The sequence below is a fragment of the Myripristis murdjan genome, chromosome 17, assembly GCF_902150065.1.
Source record: "Myripristis murdjan chromosome 17, fMyrMur1.1, whole genome shotgun sequence".
In the NCBI taxonomy this organism is placed as follows: Eukaryota; Metazoa; Chordata; class Actinopteri; order Holocentriformes; family Holocentridae; genus Myripristis; species Myripristis murdjan.
Genome location: NC_043996.1, coordinates 21,772,296 through 21,797,139, shown reverse-complemented (window position 1 = coordinate 21,797,139; position 24,844 = coordinate 21,772,296). Strand labels below are relative to the sequence as shown.

Genomic DNA, 24,844 nt, shown 5'->3' with positions numbered 1-24,844 from the left:
ATATTTCTGTAGGGACTGATTGCCCTCCAGTTCCAGTGTGCGACTCAGCCCTCGACAAGAGCTATTGTAGGGAGCGTTAATACAAACCAGATGTTAAACTTGTGTCCTCAAAATGAATGGGCCTATTGGGAAACCAAGGCAAGTCCCAGGGGACATTCCACTGGAGGCTAAGCTGATTGGTTCATATTGAAACAACATGGCCAAGATAAACTGAGATTTCAAGAAAGGGGGTCTCTGGACGCTGGAGTCTAAAATAAATCGTTAGGGCTAAAGGAGGAGCTTAGCTCATCCTCTAAGGAAAACAGTGAGTTTTGCAAGTGACTGACACACATGATGACTGTGGCGCCAGGCAACCTCAGTCTACGGCCCAGTTGTGGGCTGCATGGGAAGTGGAGAGCATCAGGGGCCATGCTTCCTTTGTGCTGATGTCACAAGGCTGCAGGGTATTACTTTTTCCAAATTGTTATATTTATTTTCCCCTCACGACTTGACTGTTTTTGGCAAGTAGAAAATTGAACTCAAATGGTCTCGTAAAGACAAAGACTTGCTCTCTTGATCACAAATTCAACTGCTCCTCATTTATGCAATATTGCAAAAGGACCTCGAGTGAGGCTGGAGAATTTCAGCTGAGATGATAATACCACTTTGATCTGTTTGCTTCATAAAACAGCTCATGGGGTTGAAATAAACAAATAAATAAATATACAACGTAAAAATAACAATCAAACTCTTTCATCACTATTTGCTTTCATCAGCAGCTAAAACAGTTCTGTCACTTGACGCAATTCTTTCTCATTGCCCTGCCATATTTTCTGGTATCTTTGGTGACAGCAACTCGACAGACAGAGACTTGAGCCAACAAGCCTGAAAGGATTTTTTATTTAACTTTCCAAAATCAATACGTCTGTGGACACTCTTACACCAGCCCAATGGTAACAGCAGCGAAGAGATAATCTGAGCTCAGGAAGCAGCTCTGTGGCAACAGTGTGAACTCAAACTATCTCTGTGAGGCTGTCCTCCCCTCTCACTCATGCTGCCCTCAATGGTCCTGACTGTGCTATCAACAACAAGGCTTGCTGCTCTAGGGGTGGAAGTCCAGCCATTAGGGCCACTGATATAAGGCCTCAAAAGACTGGAGGGGGGGACGAAATGCTCTCTAAGTCACAATAGTGGCTTTTTAATTAGCATTAACCAGTCATGGAGGTAATTGCAAGTGCCATGCATGTCCTCCGGTACTCTGAGATGTCGGGCTTTACAAAGAAAGATCTAAAAAGAGAAGCACGCTTGCACACAATAGCTGGAAAGCAGGAGTGCGGCGGTGCTTTCCTCTGTCAGTGGGCTGGTCAGCCTGTTTTGTAAGCACTTCCATCCTGTGAAAGCCCCTGGTAGACCTCCACCTGCTATGGCTAGCTCGTAGTGCTGCAGTGTGTCGGAGAGGGCGGCGCCTGCGAGCCCGCCTCTCCCCCTCATTTCACTGGCGCCAGCACTCAATGGGCCCTGCACTTTGATTATTTGTGTTAACAGTTAATTTAGCACCACAGACACATGTGCCAAAGCTGGCTTCACTTCCTCATGCATCACCAACAAATGTGACTTTTATGAGTTCCTTTTCACAGGGGCCAACCCGACCCCCCCACCCCTTCTCTCTCTCTCTCTCTCTCTCTCTGCTCAGTTTTCACCTCCCAACTCACTCGCTAACCCTGTACAGACACCCCCTCCACTCCCACCCTCACCCCATCCCCTGCAGCCACCATCTCCTCTCCTCTTCTTACCTCTCCTCCTTCCCCTCCTACCCTATCTCATTTTCCAACCTCCCGCCTCCACTTGCTCTTTGGTTCAGTCTTAATCTCTTCCACATCTTGCCTGAGAGAGTTATTTCTGGCTCCTCTGTTCCCGATGTTTGCATTATCAGGAATACATTTCATGTCAATTTATGGTTGGGTTAATACCGCAGAGGCTCATTCTTAGGGAGATGTGTACTGCAGTTGAAAAGAATGCCTTATCCCCCCAAAAAGAAGGCTCTGTCAACATTTTGTAGCAACTTTTTCCATTTGGATCAGAGCTCACAAAAATAACTACTGAGGGGGAATTAAAGAAATGAGTGTTTCATAAGCCCACCTAAAGCATAATTACATGCCACATAAAATCTAGGCAAGTTTATTGAAACAGATGACTACTGATGTTGATCATCCGGACCCCCAGCTGAGCATGACCAGACTGCGCAGAGCAAATCAGATATCAAGACAAAGCTAAACCATAATGCCAGTGCACTTTTTCAGAATTAGGTGACGAGACACAGAGATGTAATCTGCCATTATTAAAATCTCAACCCTCAATTCCGAGTGGAGCCATGGTGGGAGCCGGAGCTTGGAGGACTATGCCAATGCCTAGTTAGCTACGACACTGATACTTAAGACTGGGAAAGAACAGTGCTGAGGGAGCACAAACTAGCCGCACACTGATGAGCTCATGCCAGGACTATGCAAGCAGAAGGCCACAGGAGCCATGGAAATATTTGGACATCTTTTTTGCTCCCCTGCTTGTCTGCAGTGTAACCCAGTGCATCATCTTTTATGGTTAAGAGGCACGTTTTCAAGTGGCCAGAGGCAGAACCTTTAAAGGTTGGTCTCGCATGTTTCTTATTGTGCGACTGCATTTCAGCCACTCAGCAAGAGCAAATTGTGACCGCTTCCCGAGGCCGCAGATTCTTCTTCATTAATTCCCCCACTGCGCAACACTGTCTTTCACTGTACGAACATTGATTCATGCACATTGTTCCAAAATGGCACGACTATTGTAAGCATGGCTGTTTTCCATCATGCCGAAAAGGTCAGTGTTAGTATCCAGAAGCGCTGCTATGTGTGTGTTTACTGGGCTGTAATTGGTTATGGACACATCAGAAACTCTTATGTAATTTATTTTGGTTTTACATGAGCACACAGTGAGTCTTGACCGCCTGGCAACTCTTTTGGAGCACCATAAAATCTCTCATTTGGATTATATTTCATCTCTTCATCCACATGTTTTGTGTATAAACTATTAAAAGTTGCAGGTTTGGGCTGTTGACCTTTTAAACTCGGCTTTTCCTTTAAATTTCCCCTAAGGTCACTTCAAAGTTTGAGAACTTTTTTTATGCCTGTGCACCAGCAAAAGTCATGGCTGGAGGCTTTGTGTTTTCAGGTTGTCCATCCATGCCGTTCTTGTGAATGCGATATCTCAGGAACACCTAGAGGGAATTTCATTACACCTGGCACAAACATCCACTTCAACTCAGGGATGAATTGATTAGATTTTGTTGATCAGAGGTCACAGACCAAGGTCACTGTGACCTCATAAAACACATTTTGGCCATAACTTAAGAATTCATGCGCTAATTAGAACAAAATATCATACAAATGTCTAATGGAATAAAATGATGGGTGTGATGACATTTTATATCCCAAAAGGTCAAAGGTTGACTTCACTGTGGCATCATAATGATTTGCAAAAACACTTTTCTGGCCATTATTCAACACCACAACTCAGAAACAGCAGGTCAGATTGTGGCCACATTTGGTCGGATACTGAATTGGTGACACTAAGCATCGGCATTTTACATTTTTATAGCTTCTCTGCTGCAACATGCACATCCAAAATCAGCTTTATTGGCCAAGCATGTGAATACATACAATGAATCTGACATTATAATGTATACCTCACATTTGCACACTGATGGCGGAGGATTCCATGCACAATACCAAGCTGCTCAACAGGAGCAGTCAGAGGTTCAGTGTCTTGCTCAAAGACACTGCGACATACTCTCTGGAGGACTCGGGGATTGAACCAGGGACTTTCCAAGTACCAGACGACGGCTGTACCCGCTTCCTGACACAATGAACTCACAAACTACAAGACATACAGCAGAACAAGCACAACAAAGCTGAGGCAAGAGAAAGATAATGAATAGCAAGCTAGACAACAACAAGAGTTTTCCAAAATTTGACACTTGACTAGGGAGGTTTGCTTGCTGCTGTAGCTGAGAAAAAGATCTTGTGATGAATGGGCAAAGAGCTGATAAAAGTGCAACTTGACTGGTTAGTGGAGGCATACAACCGCGAGGCACTGTATTTCTTTTCCATATTGTACAACAGTGTCCCATATATATTCTGTATCCGCTGGTTGCAATGTTTCATGGAAGCCACATCATGTTTATACTGAGTGACATATTCAAACCCAAAATGCCATTGTTTTATGGCTGCACCATTACATCAAATAGGAAATATCTAGATGTCTGGTGCATTTTATATACATTTCCCTGTAATTCAGCAGCACATATATGGTAGCTTTGGAAAGCTTAGGATCTCCACCTATAATTTAAAACAAATTCCTGTGGGTTTGAAGAAAGCTTGGCCACGCACCAGTAACATGGGTCTGTAATGGTTGAACTAATAGCAGGTGAATCAAATGGTGATGTCATCCATCATAAGTGCTTTAAGGGTGTGTTATTTAAAAGGAAACCACAGAAAAAAAGTCTTTATTCTCATTCCCTGCACATACAAAGGTATAGGAGGATGACAAAGTCGGACCTCGGGGGAGAGCGAGGAGTCACGGGGGAATGCTCTCAGAGACACTCGGCTGACCAGGCTCCTGCACACAGCTCCGGGATTCCCTCCTCTTCCTTCCCAGTATTGTCTCACATCCTGCAGGGCCCGGCTCTCTCCTCTCTGCGGCCATCACTGCCACAATAGCATCAACGGGCACCGGGCACAGAGGGGTGACCGCAGGGACACCAGCAGTCAGCTTGACAGGATGTGACACACTTCTCTCAACAATTAATGACTACAAAGGAACGGCTGACACGACATGACAGCTTAGCATGACATTTCAGGCCTAATGGCTGGCTGACTGGCATCTTTTCACCCAGCTCTTGTAAAAAAACGGCCAATGACGGCAACAAAATAAGATGTACTACATTATATGCTCTTGAACGGTGACACTAAGATAGGACAACAAAGCAATGATGCATAGCTAATGCATGGCTAATTGTGAACATGTATCACATATGCTCAGGAGATTAATTGCCACATGACATGATAGTCCTTTGGGTTATAAATTCAGTCCTGTGGGAAATGCTTCTCCAAACATCATTACATAGCATAGGAAGATAGCATTAACATAGTGCCATGCATTATTTTGATGTATCAGGGCAAGGATGCTCGTTTATTTTCGTACTTGTCAAAATTGACACAAAAATTCAAAGTCTGAACAACCACAGAGATAAAATAGTCAACATTAAATATAGTATTTACATCAACTTTCCCCTGTGACTGCATTGGCCTCAGTATATGAGCAAAGGAGCTGAATTTTTGCCTCCTCTGGCGTATGCAGACGGTGAACAGCAGCTTTCTCAATATTAATAATAATATTACTGATGGCACCACTGAAAGAGAAGGATTAGTGCTTATACTGCTGGATGAGAGTCACCGCTTGGCTGGTATACATGTGGGATTTGACTTGACGTTCTTTAAACACAGCAAATGGGAAGCCAAAAATCTTTTTCATTTAAGAGCAATTAAGTGGATCCCAGAATCACTGGCTCCAGCACGCCGCCGAGGTTTTTTTTTTCTGGTTTTATTACCCATTTCCTCTCCCCTGCGCCAGCAGAAGGAATGCTCACTTTTCTCTCACAAAGCCACATTTCCAATGCCAGAATCACACAGGGACCACCATGATTAAGTGCAAGCCAGTGCTTCCCTAAACATGTGAGACATTATAGAGCCCCCAACACTGGAGGAGTGTTGTGTTCCAACATTTATGTGAAGTAATTAAAAACATCCAGCAGTAATTTAATAGTTCCCACTGAGTAGAGACATGAAGTCTACTGACTTTTTTGCTCTGTATAAATAACCTGGAATGCAGTAAGTACACAGATTATTTGGACATCTTTTTTCCTGCCTTTTGCAACATTCTGTACAAAGGCCCTCTTCTGTGTCACTTTGACCAGAGATGAGATTCTGCACGAACAAGATACATTGACTTGTTAATTCGAATTCCAGATAGTGTTTCATACATCAAATGCTGACACAAGTTGAACATCAGAGCCTCCCTTCGACTTGAGACTGTCCTTCTGTGAATCGCATGGTCTAAAACATCCATAAGCATAAAGCAGCAGCAGCAGCAGCAGCAACAGCGGCAGCAGCAGCTTATCCGAATGCGGATGTCTCTGTGAAGTGCATGTCAATAGCCCAGAGAACCAGGGGTGCAACGGACATGTGGTTCCAATCTGTCTCTTTTCTCACAGTGAGAGGAGGCCATTCATGTATCTCACTGTAAATACACCACTAAAACACACAACAGACACTCTGTTTTCCAAGCCCCCAAAACCTGACCATGTGGGCAATTAACTTGGGCAAACAATGCTATTGTGTTACTCTTAAATAAATAAATAACAAAAATCATCCAAAAGAAAGAAATTGCTGAGGCATATCTCATTCCATTTCCCATTGCCATGTTATTGTTGTAAATCTGTACATTTTTGAACTTTGAACCTTTGGATTCTATTTCTTATGAACCTCAATTTGAAGTCTTACTGACAAATGGGGTTAAAAGCATGTTTCATACATTCTCTTTTCCAAAAAAAAAAGAGAAGAAGACAAAGTTTTTTACAGTACTGCATCAACAGACGGAAGACGTGACCTCTTGGCCCCACGGGCAAAAGGTGAGAAGTGTGGGATCTCAGCAAGGAGGCTTGGTTCCTGCAGCCAGCCGGCAGACGAGTCTTATGTCCCCCTCACCGCATTCCTTCCCAACTTAGATCACTGAACTGCACTCGCAGGCTCTCTGTCTGTCTCCAGTCCCATCAAACCTAAACCAACACACTTGCTCTTTTTCTTCTCTAAGTGGGAGCCTGCCTGGGCACCTTATAAAGCCCCCAGAATAGTACTAGTGGTACAACTATGATAAGCTCAATAAGCTTCCAGTTCGGTTTCAATTGGAGCCTTTGTGCAGGTGCCTGAGTTTGAAATTCAGATTAGCCTGATGGGCTGGAGGTTAAACAGTTGAGTGAGGATTTGCTGCTCCCATTTAAATGAGATTCTGAAAAGTGGGGTCATCAGGAATGAGCAAAGTTTTATCTGTCAGGGAATACATGTGGTGGGTAGCGGGATGAGCTTGTGAAACGTGGCGGTGTGACATTTATAGTTGGAGTTGATTAGGCTGAGTGAACTGTCCACAGCATAAGCTCGTCTGAGTGGGGGGAAAAAAACAAAACAAGACAACAACAAAGCTCCTCGGTGACACTGATTTAGAGAGTATAGCTAATGGATTCTGCACTTATACAAACTGTCACATCAAGAAAGTCAAAATGACTCTCTTATAGACTTACGAACAGCAAGGTCATCCTCTGCAGCAAACACTGAGTCATCTCACACCCACACACACACACACACACACAGATACACATGCACAAATACATTTAAAATAAGGCTTATACTCCTTGCGTTCAGAGTTCTAATGGCTTAATTCTGTGAGTGATTTCTTAATTATATCTATTCATCATCAGGCTCAGTTTCAATGGCCCTGTGAGGACAGACAGGGACAGCTAAGAGCTTTGCGCAGTAGCCTGCTAAGAGCCAGGCCATAGTTCCTCTCAGCAAACTGCAAAACATGTCAGTTTTCTAAAGAATAATGACAGCATGTACAAAAGGAGCCTGGAAGCATCACACTGGCCCTGCCTTTTCAGAACAGTCATGTCCTCCAGACAGAGGCCCCTTCACAGAGCTCAGTCAGTGACATACATAAGTGTAGAGCACCCTCTAGGGGACAGTGTTGATTTGATATGGGGCGTTGGGGAGCACAGATGAAAAAAAAAAAAAAAAAAAAACAGCTCACCCAAATACACATCAAAGCTGCTTCTATGCAAATATTATCTTGGGTATGAAAAAAATAGTTAAAACAGTGACTTTTGATATGCAAATGCTGTGTGAATGGCCGAAACATTCCCACAATTCTAATTCCAACTATGTTCCCTCTGTATATTTGTGCTACTTTGATATTCTGTCATCGCTTATGTGTTCATACAAGTGTGTAATTCAGCTCCAGTTCTGTTTGATATTCAGCAAAACATTATGAACGGACATGGCTAAGTTGGCCTCTCGGTCTTAGGATGCCATTTCATGCATCTGATATTCACAAATAAATCAGATCCATACACAGATGATAGAAAGATAATTGTTTTTGCAGTGGGGCGTTTCTGCATCATTGCTAACACCGAGCTCTGACACTCTGCAGTGACTGTGAATGTGGTGCCCAGTTTGATGTGGACAGCCAGCAGACATGTGCTTATCCCAGCCTCGAGACAAGCCGGGCTGCCCAGAGTCAGGCTCTGCGGTGAGGGAGATATATGGTCAGGACGCCACGCAGGCCCAGTCTGTAACCACCACAGTCCATCATCTTTGGATGTCACACTCCATCTTGGAGCCCTGGAAGCTTTGAGGACACTGATTTTTTCCAGCAGCAACACTCCTATTAGCTTATGAAAAGGCCTCAGCGGTTTTCAAAATGCTAAATCCATCATTACCATATTTACAGTGTATAAGGTCACTGCCACATCTGTACATGAAGAAAAATAAGGAGCAGAAACTTTTATGTCGATTGGCTGCATCTGATGAATACACGCCCAACTGTTCATCAATTATCTGCTGGTGTAATATACCTTGGGAGTGGCTGGGCCATCACAGTTCTCAAAATGCTAATCCATCCAGGGTAAGTTGACTCTGATGCCAGTAGTTAATGGGGATGGGAAGCGCCAGAAAGCCCCCTGTGCAATATTAACCACCTCCCTCCCCTTGCAACTGCTCCCCCAGGCCAATGATGTAACACCGAATGTGCTCTTGTTCAATTTGCCTGGTGAAAAGGGTTTAGAAATAAAAATCAAGATGCGTCAGCCGCCAAGTGTCTTCTTAATGCTCAGCAATACACTAATATTTTGTTTTAATTTAAATGCAGCAAAACATAAAAATGACTGCGGGTGTAATTACGACAGTGCACTGTGCAATCTGCAATGAATCCCTTTAAAATGCACATCTCATAATTAATCTTTATGACCTGCTCGGGAATAAAAAACTAAATTTAATAAGCCAAAAAACAAGTCATATTTTCAAACATAGCAGTAACCATGATTCTCACCGATGTACCGGATATTTACTGAGCATCATAAAGTTAAAATATTTATTAACTTAAAGTAGTGAACAACACCACAAAGTTTCAGTGAACTATCAAGTCATGAAGGAATAGTCTGCATATTTAAACAAGTATGCAGGCAAACGGGGACTGCAGTGTGTAACAAACTGCATTTTGATTATATTATTCTAATGCACAGGAGTCATTTATTAAATGTCTACAGAGTGGTGTCACCCAGCAGTTTCATTAACCTGCTTTCCATTACATTGCCAAACAGGGCCAGCAAGAGATTACTCACAACATAATGCATGACTCGTGCATCTTGTTGGCAATGGAGCTGACTTGAGCTAAGGGCTTGCTTAGTTTGGGCCCTCTGGTGGGAAGAGTGGTTACTGTATGCGCAGCTAAGAAGAATTAAACTTCAACTTTGGAAATTTATTCGCAGACAGTGATTTTAATTTCAGAAAATCACAAGTTCATACACCTGCCATTTTCACTAGAAGTTAAATGCAAGGGTTTCAGAACAGAACAGGCTTCAACGTCTGTTACATGTCAAAGAGCTGTAGAACAGAAACATATTGGTATTGTGTCAAATACAGATATATATATATAAAAAAAATCTTTCTCACCTTGTGACACTACTTTTAGACTACAGCCACAGTTCAATATTCAGCAATCTGTATGATATTTCAATGAACCTGCTAATTTGACTAACAACTCAAAATGTGGCTTCACTTCATCTATTTATTAGTTACAGAGCATGCCATCATACACAAATCTTGCTGTTGGTTTCAGTGACCAGTCATTTGAACATACAACTGTTGGGACTCTGGTACAGCCTTTTGCGTGGTGTCATGCTTCCCTCAAGCCCACTTAAGTTGGAACATGTCAAACATAAAGGTTATAGTCAAAGTAATTTCAATAAAGGGGGATAACTGTGCACTTGTAGTCTTTTAACTATCTATTCAGTGCTTAACTGCAGGGACATTTTTTTTTTTCAATGAGCTAAGTAATAAGAAAGTCCAATCTTGCTCTTGCAGATGATATTGTTGATGTGCGAAGTGAGCCTCTTGATGATTTACACAATATTTCTAAGAGTAAGGTTTAAGACAGAGGGTCAAAACAATCCGTTACAATTAATTGCTGTAGGTTTGTCCTTCTGGTGGTTGTGGAAGCTTCATATTTTCTTTGGACGTCATTAGACGCCTTAACTCTTGAAGAACAATTTTAATGCTATAAGAATTTTGCCATTTCGATAATATTGGTATGCTACGTGAATCCACCTGCAACACAAAATGAAAAACACATCAGTCATTGTGACAGGGCCTTTGACTTTGAACACAAATCATGTTTTGCATACCACAAACTGCCAAATTACTTTAAACAATGCGTCAATTCAGCAAATTCAGCTACATTACACTGAACGACACTATGCTTTCCAATCTGGGGTGACACTTACCGTCCCGTTGGAATTATTTATCCCATTCATGCTAATTTTTGTTACAAATCTAACAGTCGGGGGTGCCTCTGGGTATTTAGGTCCACATTCCACTTTCAGACTGTATATCCTGTTCTCATAATTAGTCTGCAAAATGAAGTAGACAAAAGAGGAACAACAATGACTTTGGTCATATCATATTGAGTTTCGGTATTTTCTATCTCTACTGGAATGCAAATGTGGAGGAAAAGCTAAATGTGTGCAACATGGTCTTAAATTCCTCCTCAACACTGTGATGCATGCTAAAAAAAGGGGGTGCTTTGCTTACTCTTGCTGGTCCAATGATCATGCCTGTCCACCGTGTGAGAGTCATGTCTTCGTCGTCTTCGAGGCCCCAGCTGACTGTGCCATCTCCAACGCCCTTCTGACCCTCTTCAAGCTCTTCCAACAAGCGAAAATTGCGTGGAACTTTAACTCCTGGAGGAACAAGCAATAAAGCACATGGCAAAGGATTTTTATCTGGTGGATTTTCCCCCCGCCATTAAAGCTGTTCATAATTACAACAAAGTGCGAACAAAGCAAATATGTATACTCCTTTTTTACACCAGCACACAGCTGCAGTGTCATGTCAGAGCGCTGTGTGCTGTGAGTTTGCATCCTTCAGTGACTCCTGGAGCAAGCATGCATTCATCTATCCAACTCCAAAGTACAAAGCATCCAAATAAACATGGGCGGGGAGTTTAGAGTCACAGGTGCAGGGCAGGACGTGGCAGGAGAAGCGACTACTTGACAAATTGACCGAGTAGTTCGATATGATGTTGGACACTCCGCTCTGATCAGGTGTCTAGTGCACGGTGCACATCCCATCCACATCCTGTGGAGTTAGGCCAAATTTGATACCTTGTTCACAAAGGCAGTGACTGAAGACATCCAAAACTGTTGAGCTTTTTTAAAGTCAGCACTTTAATAACTGCTGCAGTCACAAGACACAGGAGTCACAACAGTCACAAGATTATGACACATGGGCCTATGCTATCAACTTTGAATACTGTAGATTAAGAGTAAAAGAGTTGATAACATCTGCCAAATCTACTTTTATTAAAGTGTAAGACAAGTGGGAATATCTGGGCTTTGTCTTTGCTCTCTGAAGCTGTTCAGACGTTGGTATTAAAACGTGCACACTGACAGGTACTCATACGGCTGTAAATTATGAGCCACTTACAGTTCATGGCTAAAGGAGTGGCATGGGCTGAAAGGGCGATTGCACACTCCTGCTATTCATAATCATGATCCGGATGACACACACATACAAAAGGGGAAGTGAAAAGAGGTGCATTCTTGAGACAACAAAACATTTCTAAAATTCCCCTTGCCGTCACATCTCGATTTGTCGTTTGGCCAATGTTCGCCACAATCAAGACTTTACAAATCACTTTTAATAAGACATTTCTCACTTGGCATGCAGCATACACAATGAATTGACTATTAAGTGTCATATGAGCGCTTCCATTTCCTTAAAAGGCCATCTGTTCACAAGGAGTTGTTCAAGCCGCCAGTCATTTGTCAACAACTAGACCCTGGTGGTGCAAATGCACCATGATACTCATAACTTATGGCTGATTGTTTTCAGGAAGATTACTTCATGAAACAAGCTGCCAAACTGGTGTAATTTCAACGTTTCTTGATCTTTTTGTGTTGATCCAAATGTACATGAGAAAACAATATCCTATTTGATTTGTCGGTTGTTAGTTGTGGTTGACTTTCCAACTAAACCTCAATCCCCATAACCATAACTGGATTAACTGGTAGACTCAAACAAGCAAAACTACTTTTGTCAATCTGGAATGGCCATAGTTTTCCTACAAAATAATTTATTCCAAAGCAGACTGCATTTCAATGTGCAGGATCCACTTTCCTATGCATCTTCTCTGTGAAACTAATATGTATAAAATATGAGTCTACCTCTGAATCTGCAGGTCATATCACCTAGTCGCAAGTCAGGTTCCATCATTTACTTCCTTGTTGCAACACTTTACACAAGGCTGGTCTGCCTAATGATAATGTTTTCACCCTGGCAGCTCTTTGGAGCAATTTGATAGCACACAAGAAAATAAAAACGTGTGATTTCACGACGCATTTTATGCATACGGTGCAGCAATAGCGAAAGTTGCTTGCAACCAGGCTGATTCGCAACTTCGAAAATCACGCTTCCTGGTGAGCGCTAACGCATGGGCCCGACTATTTGCTGACACAACGCGTGCAAGTAGATGAAATTTTGTACGTTTCCATCCTGCCCACGCCATCAGCCACATATTTCCGATTCACCAAACCCCTCAAAAATTATAGGCCTATTTTTTAAGATCCTTGAAAGACGAAAACAATCATTTAAAAAGTCAAAATGCTTAAGTTTAAATTGCGGTTGGAGTGGATCCTGCAACGAAATAATTCAGTTAAAACGCCGTGTTGTAGCGTGAGGTGTGTCACGGAGGCTATCGAGGTTTCTAACGTGCGTTTTATCCTCAACCTTACTTCCTCCTCAGAACTAAATGGCCACTAAAGTACGCAAATAAACTTATCAAGTGGATAATTTGGGCAGTTAGACAGAGAAGTCAGTTATTGAAATTAGTTGACTTAGCTGTGTGAGGTTAGCCGAGACGAAACGAAACGCATTGCCGTGTGCTGTTGGAATATTCTAGCTCGTTTAGCTAGCTAGCCGTGTGCTAACTTACCTCGCTGGCAATGGAAGTGTTTACGCTTCCACTTTATATATTATTTCCAGTCCTGTACTAAACATTACAAGCTGTGGTGTTTGCTAACAGACACAGAATTGTTATGTCGCAATTTAATCTTACATTGCTCGGCACCGCTTTCTTACTTAAGCTAACTCGGGGCTATTCCCAACGCCTGGTTTACGCTAGCTAGGTTAGCTAACATGCCTGCTCCATCACATAGACGGCTACCCCGAAGATCACTGCTCACTGGGTGCGTTTTTGTTTTTGTTTTTTCGTGAAATTACGAGCAAACGTCTTCGCAAACAGCTCAAGTGGGAAACGCCACGCTCGCTCTCCGAGATCACGCCGCGGCTCCAACTTCGCTCGGGGCGTTTTGGGGTGCCTGAAATGTGAGTTTGAAGGCATTACAAACCTGAGGAGGCCGCCATCTTCTTCAGCCAAATCCAGAAGCACACAAAACTGTGACATCACATCGGTTAAAACAGCAGCATCACACCGGCCGCTGCCTGCGCGACAGGGGCAGAGGCAGCGCTGCAGCCACTGTCCTGCACAGGGAGCAGGAGAAGTGCCCAAACCTGCCCTGCAGCCTCACAATGCCCGCAGCTTCTTCACTGCAACTTTAGTGGTATCACAGCTTCAACCTGGCACTTTGAGTACAGCCTGAGCTTAGTGTCAGAAAACTAGTTGGACTTTCTTTCTTTTTCTTTCTTTCTTTCTTTCTTTCTTTCTTTCTTTCTTTCTTTTTATTTTATCCATATAGCCTCTATAAGCTTTAAATGTTTTCCTCAATGACTCAAGATAACATATTAGAGGTGGGAATCACCAGAGGCCCCAATGATATGATATTATCACCATACTTGAGTCACAATACTGTAGTATCACGATTTAAAATGTTGTGCAGTATACTGAGTATTGCAACTTATTACCTTTTTTTTTTCAACTGCAAATTATGTCTTAACTTAATAAAGTTTTCATTCTGTTCATCTCACTTAAGTCATTTTTATTGCAGCAAAATGTCATTGTCCAGCAAACGGACAAACCAAGACTGTCATAAAAACCTGTCAAAAATATTGTGATACTGTGCTATACTGACATTTTTTCCCCACTCTTAATATAATAAGATATGGTTATTGTGTAGGGCAGGGACAATATGTTTGTCTCCTGATTCAACACTATCATGATGCGTTGGTGCTGATTCGATATGTATTGCGATTTGATATTATGATTTATTGTGATTTTTGTTTCTTTGAGTTATCCTCAAAAATGTGGACATTTCATAATGCTGTGATGATCCTAAAGGTCACAATAGGTCGTTTTAAACAGTGATGTCAAGTTTCAAAAAATTGATCTCAGTACAATGAAATGTCTACTGTGGGGGCTTCCACCATCACACATGAATAAATCAGGTCTCATCTTTCCAGTCAAACCAAATGTGTGCAACTCCAGGACTGTTTAGGCCTTAGTATCAACAAATACACCGTTTTAGGATTTGTGACTACATGCAAAAAAACAACAACCCTGCATTGGATTATTATAAAGTGGGCATGTTTGCAATTGGGAGACCTGTGGGTGCCCATAGACCCCGTTTTCATTCAGATATCTGGAGGTCAGAGGTCAAGGCTACAGCTTAGAATACCAATATTTTTACTTTAGTAAATCAATTCAGTAATAAATAAAAATATTGTAATAAAAAATGGCTATACTTAAGTGAATCAATTTTTCCCCCCCACTCCTGCTGTTGTGGGGATCGAACCTGTGACCTTCATGTTACACAACAGTTTGTAGCCACCTTTATCACCATATAGGATGTAAACAAACATAAGCTGCTATGAAATACTGAGGACTACTAGCTTGGAAAAAAGACACATTCCAGGCATGGAGACAGTAGCAAACATTTTATTTTATTTTTCTTATTAACAAGTAGCCAAGACAAGTTGCAGTGATTATTCAAAAAAAGAACTAAAGTCAACTGTTTGGCAATAAGTACTACCATTTTCAAAGGATTACTCGAAAACACTGGGGATGTTTTTGACGGAGCGAGACTGTGGCATAAGCTTTTCCACAGTTGTCTGGCTAACTCTGCCATCTCGCTTTGCGGAATCCTTCCTTTGAGAATACAAAATAACAAAATCCATCTACGGCTTGCTTCAACAGACTTGCCAAAGGACGAGGAAAGACGGAGATGAAATATCTAAATGTCTACACTGTACAAGTTAAAGTGGGTGTGAGGACCACTCATAAATGACAAGATATAGAAAACCAGGCTGTGATGTGATGACACATGAATGCATAACACATAAAACAGCAACAAAGCCTTAACAAACATTATGTATACAAACCAAACACCTTTAAATATTCGCCAAGATGGAAAAGAAATATCTAAATGACTCTGCTGTACAAATTAGGCTGTATTTCAGGTCCATGCTTTACTGACGAAACACAGAAGACCAGACTATTTGGGAACAGTGACTCATGAATGCATAACAAGAGCAGCTGAATTTTTTTTTTGGAACCTGACAAACATTATGGTATACAAGCACTTTTAAATATTAGCTTTGAAAAATAGTTTTTCTAATATTGTCGAAAACAATTTTACCACAAGAACATGCTACAAAGACAGAATGAGTCATCTTGGTGACTTTTCCCGGTGTCTGAATCCCTCAGGAAACACACTCAGGGGCTCCAGCGTGCATTAATTTTTACAGCACGATAATGTGGTCGACGCAAGAAAAGGTTGGACTTTAATGACTGTACATAATTGCAGGGTGTGCCTCAGGCGAGCAGACGGACAGTCTTTCCAGTGACTGTCAAGTAATCCTCGTCGGCCAGTGCCCTGAGCGCCTCCTCGAACAGCTCCTTGGTAATGGCCTGAGCACAGGGTGACAAAACAGGAAGTCGTTACAGGAAACAAACATCCGCTGGGTTTTGTTGATATGCATGCAAATAAATGGATGAACAGAACACAATTTGTAGAAGACACTTAAATATCTTGATCCAGTTTTGTTTTACTCGATCAGAAATGAAATTTGGATCACCAGTATTGTGAGGAAGAGTGAAACTGCACTGTATAATTATGCAAAACACGGCCACCTATTTGGTTTTGTTTACTATTTCTGAGATTAAGTTCATAAAGATGCAAAGAAGTATATTGTGATTTTATTTTGAATGCATGCCCATTGTTTCAAGTTGGTTTGCAGATTTCCAATGATGCAGAAATATCTTACATCATTAAAGAAGGGTGATAAATTCTGCAGCTGCATGACCAAACTGGAGTGGAAATGTCTTAGAGGAGCTGACAATGAAATCGTGGAACACAAATAAGAAAAATAAAACATTTACAGTTTCAGACTGTCCTCTGAGGTCGTCAAACAGCTGCTGGTATTTCATGGCGGGCGTCTTTCCTTTGGCCTGGATCAGTTTCTTCAGGGCTTGGGCCACCTCTTCTTTGCGCTTGCGGGCTGTGGCACTCATACCTGTTATCAGAAAGCAAACATTTTATTTTAAGCCACCAATATATCCTTTCATACCCCCCCCCAAATGTCAAACACAGTGATTTACTAGGAATTCCCACAAGGTTCTGAGCATGAGGATAATTCAGCAAGCTGGATTACAGGGCATTAAAATATCAAAACTAAAGCGTTTTACATAATTGCTTCCATAAAAGTTGATACAATAGTCATTCCAAATTCTATTCTTACCTGTTGTAAGAATAGAAATGTCGACAAATCCCGTCCTGGGGTCTGTGGCTGACTGCTTGAGGGCCTCGCGGTGCAGGCGCTTGGCCTCCTCCACGTCGATGGTCTCCACCTTGTCAGAGAAGCGCACCTTGGCGTGGGCCTCTGCCAAGCGGATCAGGGACTCGAGCTGCCTGGGGTAGGCGGACACCATGCCCCGGCCACTGCCTATCTTCCTCATGTCCACATAGGCCTGGAAACAAATACGCAAATGTAAACGGTCGACCTCACCTCAACTGTCAGGCATGTAATAATTCCAGTTTGACAGCTCTGTCCGTGTTGCGGCCGATCTGATCAGATATGCATCTTTACTGTGTGCACGTAAAAAATGCATACATTGAATTCATACAGTTTAAGAAGGCGTACCTCAATGAGAGCCTGGCTGGCTTCCTCATTCAGTCTTGGGTTGATGTAAGTCCTTGCGTACGCGATGTAGTCCTTCAACACGGTCATGTCGAGGAACTCTTCCTCCAGCTGCTCCTCGCTCTGGTAGTACAGCGACACCAAGTGGTGAGCCAGCCTGCGGTCGTACGCCTCATCTTGGGGATCCAGCATCAGAAAAATGAGGTCGAATCTGACGAGGGCGAGAATGGCAGTGTTAAAAAATTGGTGGTGATGGGGGAAAGACCTGCACGTCCAATAAAAGTCACTCAGATGCTGAATAGAGAGAGGAATACAAGCTGCACATTAAAGCAATCATTACAGCGTCAGTAAATTCATTTTGCATTTCCAAATATCCAGTGGCAGATTGTGCAATCAATCAGTCCAGAGTGTCTGTGCCATTTGGTGAGGTTTCCAATCTGCTGCAATATTCTCCATCTCTTGGTGCCACAAGATAATGCAAATAGATGAGTATTGTTTTGTGGAGCTCAAACTGTATTTATCAAATTGTATCTATCCATCACCAAGGAGAGCTAATTTGTGGCTGATAAATAGAGAATTTTCCAGTGTTGTTTGGCACAAACTAGTTCCCCGTGAAGCTCTTTTCCCTACAGGGCTGTAGATTATGTCAGCTGTCATTGTCTTTGGAAAGCTGTTGAGTTAAACATATTATTTAGACACTTCTAGCTCCACAAAACTATACCCATTCAGTCCAATTGGACTGGGGTGCAAGGAGACAGGGGAGACTGCAGCAGACTGGAAACCTTGCCAAATCACAACATATCTGGATGGACAGACTGCACTAACGTGGGAGAATAACTTGTTTTGAATTTTGGGTGGACTGTTCCTTAAACAGTCGTACATGGGTGTTCAGTGTGATTCTGGTGACTTATGCTATTTACCTGGACAGCAGAGTGTGTGGCAGCTGAATGTTTTCAATGGTGGTCTTCTTGGGGTTCCACTGAGATTCAACAGGGTTGGCGGCTGCCAAGATGGAGGTGCGAGCGTTCAGCTGGCAGATGATTCCAGCCTGCGGATATTAAACAGCACCAAAGTGACAGCGATTATCTAACCAGTTCCTCCTGCAAGAAAATAATGTACAAAACCAGAGCTTCGCCAAATGCCTACATGTTTTTAGCATTTGTCAAAACCGACCTTGGCAATGGAGAGCGTCTGCTGCTCCATGACCTCGTGCAGCACAGAGCGAGTGTTGTCGCTCATCTTGTCGAACTCGTCGATGCAGCAGATGCCGTTGTCGCTGAGCACCAGCGCTCCAGTCTGCAGGACCAGCTGCCTGGTCTCGGGGTCCTTCATCACGTAGGCGGTGAGACCCACGGCGCTGGAGCCCTTTCCTGATGTGTACTGGCCGCGGGGCACCAGGTTGAACACGTACTGCAGCAGCTGGGACTTGCTGGTGCCAGGGTCTCCGCAGAGCAGGATGTTGATCTCGGCACGGAAGTTGCCCCTGCCTGTCTGACTGAAGTCCTTGCGAGTTCCACCGAACAGCTGCAGCAAGATGCCCTGGGACACGAGCAGATGAACCGTACTCACACACAGCACTCACACAAACTTAGAGTCACTGCTAACACCACAACTGTACTATACTATTGTTGAATAAGGCTGCATAACAGTGCTCTAACTATTAGTCGATTAATTGGCATTATAAAATGAGTACTTTGAGGTTTTTCTTTGCTCAGACTACTTTGCTTTTGGTTTCTGGAAACTCCTGATGGGAATTTGTAATTATTCTTAAAATTATATTGACAAAATGATTACTTTTTCGATTAATCAACTCATCAATACACTTAAAAAATGAAAATAATTGTTAATTACAGCCCTACTGCATTTTATTCCATTGGAAAACTCTCCAAGAATATGGTAGGGATGGAGCAATAATGCTTTTTGAGGCCAATGCTGATATTAGTGATACAGAAGTGAATTTTTGTAACAATTAGAATAAAATGCAGGTACAAAACAGGCCTAATCAAGTTAATTAAGCATTATGTAAACAAAAGAACATGTTAATTTTTTTTCTGTGACTAATTTGAGAGGTACTAATGACACACTCCTAGGAAAAAAAAAGTCACACCTGTCAAATTTCAGTCAGCCAAATATCAGCAGTAAAAATATTTCTTGGACCAAAAACAACATTATTTTTTAAAGCTGATATGAGCCAATAGTGATAGTCTGCCAATCTATGGGTCCAACTTTAACGGAGCCTTGGGGCTTCTGATGAACATACAGACCTTCTTGATGTCCTCGTGCTCATAGATGCTCGGTGCCAGGGCAGAGGAGAGGCGTTCGTACACATCTGGTTTGGCTGCCAGTTCCTTCAGGGTCTGCACGCGGTCCTCAGTGAAGAGCTTCTGCTCCGCTTCCTCATCCAGCCTGTGCAGGCGCTTCTCGTCGGTCTTGCGGAAGTGGATGGCGTCGATGTGAGTTTTGTACACAGACTTCACGTTGCTCTGGCGGGGGTTGACACGCATGGGGACAGCTCTGTAGATGCCTGCAGGGAGATTTGGAAGGATAAAGATGTCTCTTGCTGACTGAACATTGGTGCAGAGAGAGCACATGTAAAGCCCCAGAAATTGCAAAATCATCCCTTGAGAGAGTACAGAGCTTTGACACTTTCAAGGGAAACCTATAGAAATTCCTATTAGTTGTAGCTTTTCCATAGTGCTTGCTTTTTAGTGCTTTACTCTGATTTAGTCATTTCATATTTACAGTTTAATGCTTTGTTTTTCATCTTTTGATGTTTATATTTGGAGGTTTGTTCTTACACCCAGACATGTTCAGTTCCAGGAGTATTAAGCCAGATCGGTAATTCTGAGAATGTACTGCCTACACTGTATTATGAGTAATTGTATCTATACCGCACTTAAAGGGACTATATAAATATATATGTTTAGAGGGCTGTTCTATACTGCATTACAGGTCATTCCTATGCTGAAATCACTTTTATAGGAACAGAAGCTTTTGTGATGCTGTAATGTCTTTTTCTTCTTCATTTTATGGTTCTACAGTGTTTAACTACACAGCACTCTGCCTCTGAATTGTACCAAATGTGCTATAAAGATAGTTTGGTGTAAAGTGGCTCACCTGTGATGTTTACGCGGTCTCCTGGCTGCACTTTATCTACCAGGTCATTATGGGCATAGACAACAGTGGTATGAGGGGTCTGACCAGCAGGCATGTCTTCAGGAGACTCCTGGACTTTTATCTGTTGGAGGGAAAAAGCACCGCATGAACAGATGCCATGCCTTCATAAACACAGAAACACTGCACTAAGTAGCATTTAACGTCCTCCGAGACTATATGTCACTTACAGTAAGCAATCTGCCCTATTAACAACCCAGCTAAACTCACCATCTGTTTGTCTGAGAAGACGGAGCGATTGTGAATGAGTGCCAGGCTGTGGGTGGTGTTGCAGTTGCGGCACACAGCCGGCTCAGCGATGCGCCCGCGATCCACCTCCACGCGGGTGTTGTAGGCGCACACCTGGCACTGAAAGAAGGCCTCCTGCATCTCGGGGATGAGCTGGGAGGTGCGGATCACCATGCCACTAATGGTGATCAGCTGATCGATATCTGGTGAGGGAGGACACGAGGCTTTACTGTGACACAGATAGTTCACTTTGTTATCGAACTACAGAGCAATATTCACTTAGACATCGCTCTTTCCAACAGTAGGAATGAATGTGACTCAGTCTGTGGGCATGTTTGCCATCTGGTAAAATGGTGTAGGTTAACAAGCACACTCACCCTCTGGGTTTAGGCTCCTCATGTTCCTGGTTTTCAGGGCGTTGTAGGGGCGGACTTGGATCTGGTGCTCAAGAATAGAGTCAGGAAAACGCTCGAAGAAAAGTTCATTGACTGCCATGTCGAAGGTTGGGATGACTTCCTGGCAAAAGGATCAGGAACAGAAACCATTGGCATGCTAGTCTCAACCTCCAATCAGATGACAGACAATCATTTGAACACTACATAAGTGAAAAAAGGAAAAGACAAACTAGCTTCTTATAACCAATCATTAAACTTGTGAAAGCAAGATGACTAACAATACCATGATTACGAGTTCAATTCTTGCTATTATATTGAAAAAAGTGGATGAAATTGTGATACTGTAAGATACTGTCATGTTGGATTAAAAAATGTCCTAATGGAATTTATTTTATGTTGGAAAATACCCCTGGAAATAATGTGGTATATGTGAATCAAGGGACATTACTTGTGGGTAGCAGATGAGCTGCCTGTAAAGTTCTGCATCAAAAGACTGAACATGTCCGCAGTTCACATTCAGCACCGGATCACCGACAACACTGATCTGTAGGACAAAAAGATAACTTAATATTTAAAGCCACCCGTGCATCACATGAGGTGTATAATACTGCAGAACAAGTCAAGCAGAGTATGGGCACCCAGAGCAGCTATGTGATTAAATGCACCACCTCTTCCAGTTTCTGCATGTACAGCGGCTCGTTCAGGTCCAGGCCGGCATTCTCATCCTCAGTGGAGTTTGGGTCAATGAACCTCTGCAGAAACCTCTGGAAGCAAAGCAACACAACAACGTTCAAACAGTATCTCAATACAGTGAGGGGAAAAAAATCATATCTTGGATTATTTTATGGGTGCAATATCTTGTCCTCTCATACCTGAAACTTCTCCTTACAAGTTCCTACATTGACATCGGTACCCCAGATGACCAGTCTCTGGCCTGCATTTTGGCCATCACTGACAGCTGCACCATCATCATTTGGCTGGAAGAGAAATTAACGACGCCGTTAGATACAAAGTTATTTGCTTTCATTTATCACCATTTACTTTATGTAACTCCATTAGTCAGTGTCTTTATGCTGTGTCTCTAAATAAAGCTCAAATTAAATGTTTAATGTAACGACACACTGTTTATGATTATAAGAGTAAAATCATTTTTTAATACACTTTGCCTTTCCATTTACCAGGTCAGAGTGAAGATCCACTTGGGGGGCCTTCCTGACTGAACCCAGGTCAGGTCGCTGTCTGGCCGGCGTGCCACGCACGCCACTGCGCGGGGTGCCCTCCACCCTGGAGCTGGGGGTCCCATACATCAGAGGGGAGCTCATGTCAACCTCACTGGGGAGGACTGTTGAAAGGACAGAGTCATATTTATAAAACGCTTCAGTTACGTTAAGTGTGTCACAAAAACACTAAATTACATATGTCATTAAACTACAATGAGCATTGATGGGCAACAGTGAGCTCAAGGACCACTGGCAGAATGAAAGGCACATTTACAAGTCAACTATAAATTCCACATTTTACTATTATTATTGATCGACGCACAGTATGAAACCCTGTACAATCCTACTGGATGATCACAAGGAGAAACCAAAAAAAAAAGGCCTCAACAAGTATGTCATGCGTGTGGCTCTTTGGTGTAAAGAGGATAAAACCCGTGAGAAGTGGTATTAGTACCCGAGTGCCGCGGGCTTGAGAACAGCGAGGTGTCCTGGGGCACAGCGGGGCTCAGCATGTCGGTGGCCGGGGAGGTGGGCATGGGCGGCAGCTCGCCGGTGGAGGAGTCCTGGCCTCTCCGGCGCTGGGATGGAGGCGAGGTGGCAGCATCATTGCTAGCTGGAGTTACATATGAGATGAAGGGAAGGTTATTGATAGTATACATAAACAACATCCACAGTCAACCGGACCTTAACGTAATTAGAGGGCCTTTGTTAAAGTTGCATTATTAGGCTAGTGCGAGATGCTTACGAGTTGATGGGTTGTCGGTCCTTGCACGTTTACGACCAGGAGTTGATGTTGGGGAAGACATTTTTTGTCAGGATTTCTATAAATGAAAGATCGAAATCGAAATTAAATATACTTCAAGACAACTTGAAGAGCTGCCACAGCGGAGATGACATGTGGCTTAGTGGAAAACAATGAGCCAGACTCTCAGCGACTGAGCTTTACTTCACATTTATAAACAAACATGCAGTGAAAACAACGTGCACGCACCACAGATGATGGATCTAGTGTGTAACGTTGCTATACTAAGATTAGATGAGATGAAAACCACTTATGCCTCCATTAAAACAATTTTGACAAAGTCCATTCTTACCTTCTCTTGTGTGTACGTCTGACTGCAGCAGAACTGGCGCGAAACTGTGCGTGACGTTATTTTCGCGGGGAACTTTGCACCAATGGCAAGGCAGTTCCTTCTGTCCACTTCCGCTCGGCTCCCTCACTCCAAAGGGTGTAAATGTTCATTTTTCTCAGTTGGGACTTTGCTGTCACGTCATGCATGAATGCTTAATTTTTAATAAATATAATTAATAAGGTACATCAGAAACCACACCACACCGTTTACTCGATGCCAAATTACAGACGTGATACTGCAGGTATTGCGCGTCGCTTCACACACAAATGTCACCCTGTCTGACTTGGTTTCGTCCAGTCGGAAATGAATTTCTCTTGCAGTTACACTCATTAACCACGCCGTGGCGCAAACTCCATTAAAAGTCAAGGCCGGACTGGAAAAGTACAGCGCTCTTATTTTTCCTATGGGGAGAACATAATGAGCGTTTCCGAGAAGTGTAAAAAACATGTGTAAGGTGAAGGTCACTTATGGTAACTTTTTGTCTCTGTTTTCAAGTGGAAAGTCATTACGAGCTCATTATAAGCACTTTTAGTGTCAGTACTGGAAATGTCATCCCACCAACATTTTTCTTTCATTAGTGTATACAAATTATGGGATTGTCAACTTCCTCTAGGCCTTGTAGGTCTTCATTTTGCACTGTAAACATGCAGTGCAGCTCAGAATATAAAAGATATCATGATGGCACTATTGTATGTGATTCAAATGTATTTTATAGTCTTCCAGAGGGGGGTTTTCACCAATAAAGACAATGGCAACAAAAACATAACAGCATAATAATGGTGCTGAAGTTCATAACAGTGATGCAGTGGTAATAAGTGAGTGAACTACATGGGCTGATCACAATTCAAACCATTAAAAAAAAAAAAGTTATGTCTTCACAAAAGCTTTAATATATATACCCCCTCCCTGAAAAGGCCTTATCTTTATATGCTGCAGCACCTACTTGCTATTGGGTGTATGAATTTCTGATTTTTATGTCAGCCTAAAAAGTTGGAAAAGCTTGAGTTTGTGTGATTTGCCGTCCACTTCGATTCTTTTTGACACTGTGGTCTATGAGGCATATGACTGCTGACAAATTAAACTCAGCTCCAACTTGCACAGCCTATGTAAACAACACAAGCCCGTGTGCTTGTTCGTAGTAAGTGGGTGGCATTAGCACACGCCCTTCTTTCCTCAAATTGGAGTGAACGGAGACCACGTGATCTTGTCATGACTTTACTGGCTCAGTATAGGGGGAGGCAAACGTCTGACGTAAGCGAGGCGATGAT

At 42.7% G+C, this 24,844-nt stretch overlaps 2 protein-coding genes across 3 annotated transcripts; both read right to left on the bottom strand.

The window, feature by feature from the left end:
• Positions 1 to 9,593: 9,593 nt before the first annotated feature.
• ube2v2 (ubiquitin-conjugating enzyme E2 variant 2) lies at positions 9,594 to 13,959 on the bottom strand. The gene is made up of 4 exons (XM_030074962.1): positions 13,742 to 13,959; positions 10,926 to 11,074; positions 10,619 to 10,744; positions 9,594 to 10,442 (listed from the first exon to the last, which is right to left on the bottom strand). The coding sequence occupies exons 1-4, from the start codon at positions 13,755 to 13,757 to the stop codon at positions 10,296 to 10,298; spliced, it is 438 nt and encodes a 145-aa protein (XP_029930822.1). The 5' UTR covers positions 13,758 to 13,959; the 3' UTR covers positions 9,594 to 10,295.
• A 1,250-nt stretch (positions 13,960 to 15,209) lies between these two features.
• On the bottom strand, positions 15,210 to 23,651 carry mcm4 (minichromosome maintenance complex component 4). Of its 2 annotated transcripts, none has more exons than XM_030075265.1 (17): positions 23,538 to 23,651; positions 23,189 to 23,264; positions 22,898 to 23,056; positions 22,402 to 22,565; positions 22,096 to 22,200; positions 21,892 to 21,987; positions 21,672 to 21,767; positions 21,206 to 21,344; positions 20,811 to 21,031; positions 20,544 to 20,664; positions 19,691 to 19,950; positions 18,600 to 18,965; positions 18,347 to 18,474; positions 17,430 to 17,637; positions 17,028 to 17,256; positions 16,669 to 16,802; positions 15,210 to 16,197 (listed from the first exon to the last, which is right to left on the bottom strand). In XM_030075265.1, exons 2-17 carry the CDS (start codon positions 23,247 to 23,249, stop codon positions 16,102 to 16,104), a joined length of 2,583 nt encoding a protein of 860 aa, XP_029931125.1. In that variant the 5' UTR covers positions 23,250 to 23,264; positions 23,538 to 23,651; the 3' UTR covers positions 15,210 to 16,101. The 2 variants fall into 2 exon arrangements, with proteins under 2 accessions (XP_029931125.1, XP_029931126.1); XM_030075266.1 differs by lacking the exon at positions 23,538 to 23,651 and adding an exon at positions 23,435 to 23,457.
• Positions 23,652 to 24,844: the final 1,193 nt, after the last annotated feature.

Coding starts and splice junctions, on each gene's coding strand:
- mcm4 (XM_030075265.1), bottom strand. CDS start 23,249: ATGTCTTCCCCAACATCAACTCCTGGTCGTAAACGTGCAAGGACCGAC. Junction 21,345..21,671: donor AGCTCATCTGCTACCCACAA/GTAATGTCCCTT, acceptor TCCTTTTGCCAG/GAAGTCATCCCAACCTTCGA. Junction 16,803..17,027: donor CATTTCTATTCTTACAACAG/GTAAGAATAGAA, acceptor TTCTGATAACAG/GTATGAGTGCCACAGCCCGC.
- ube2v2 (XM_030074962.1), bottom strand. Junction 10,745..10,925: donor TGATCATTGGACCAGCAAGA/GTAAGCAAAGCA, acceptor TTCATTTTGCAG/ACTAATTATGAGAACAGGAT. Junction 10,443..10,618: donor TAAATAATTCCAACGGGACG/GTAAGTGTCACC, acceptor TTTGTGTTGCAG/GTGGATTCACGTAGCATACC.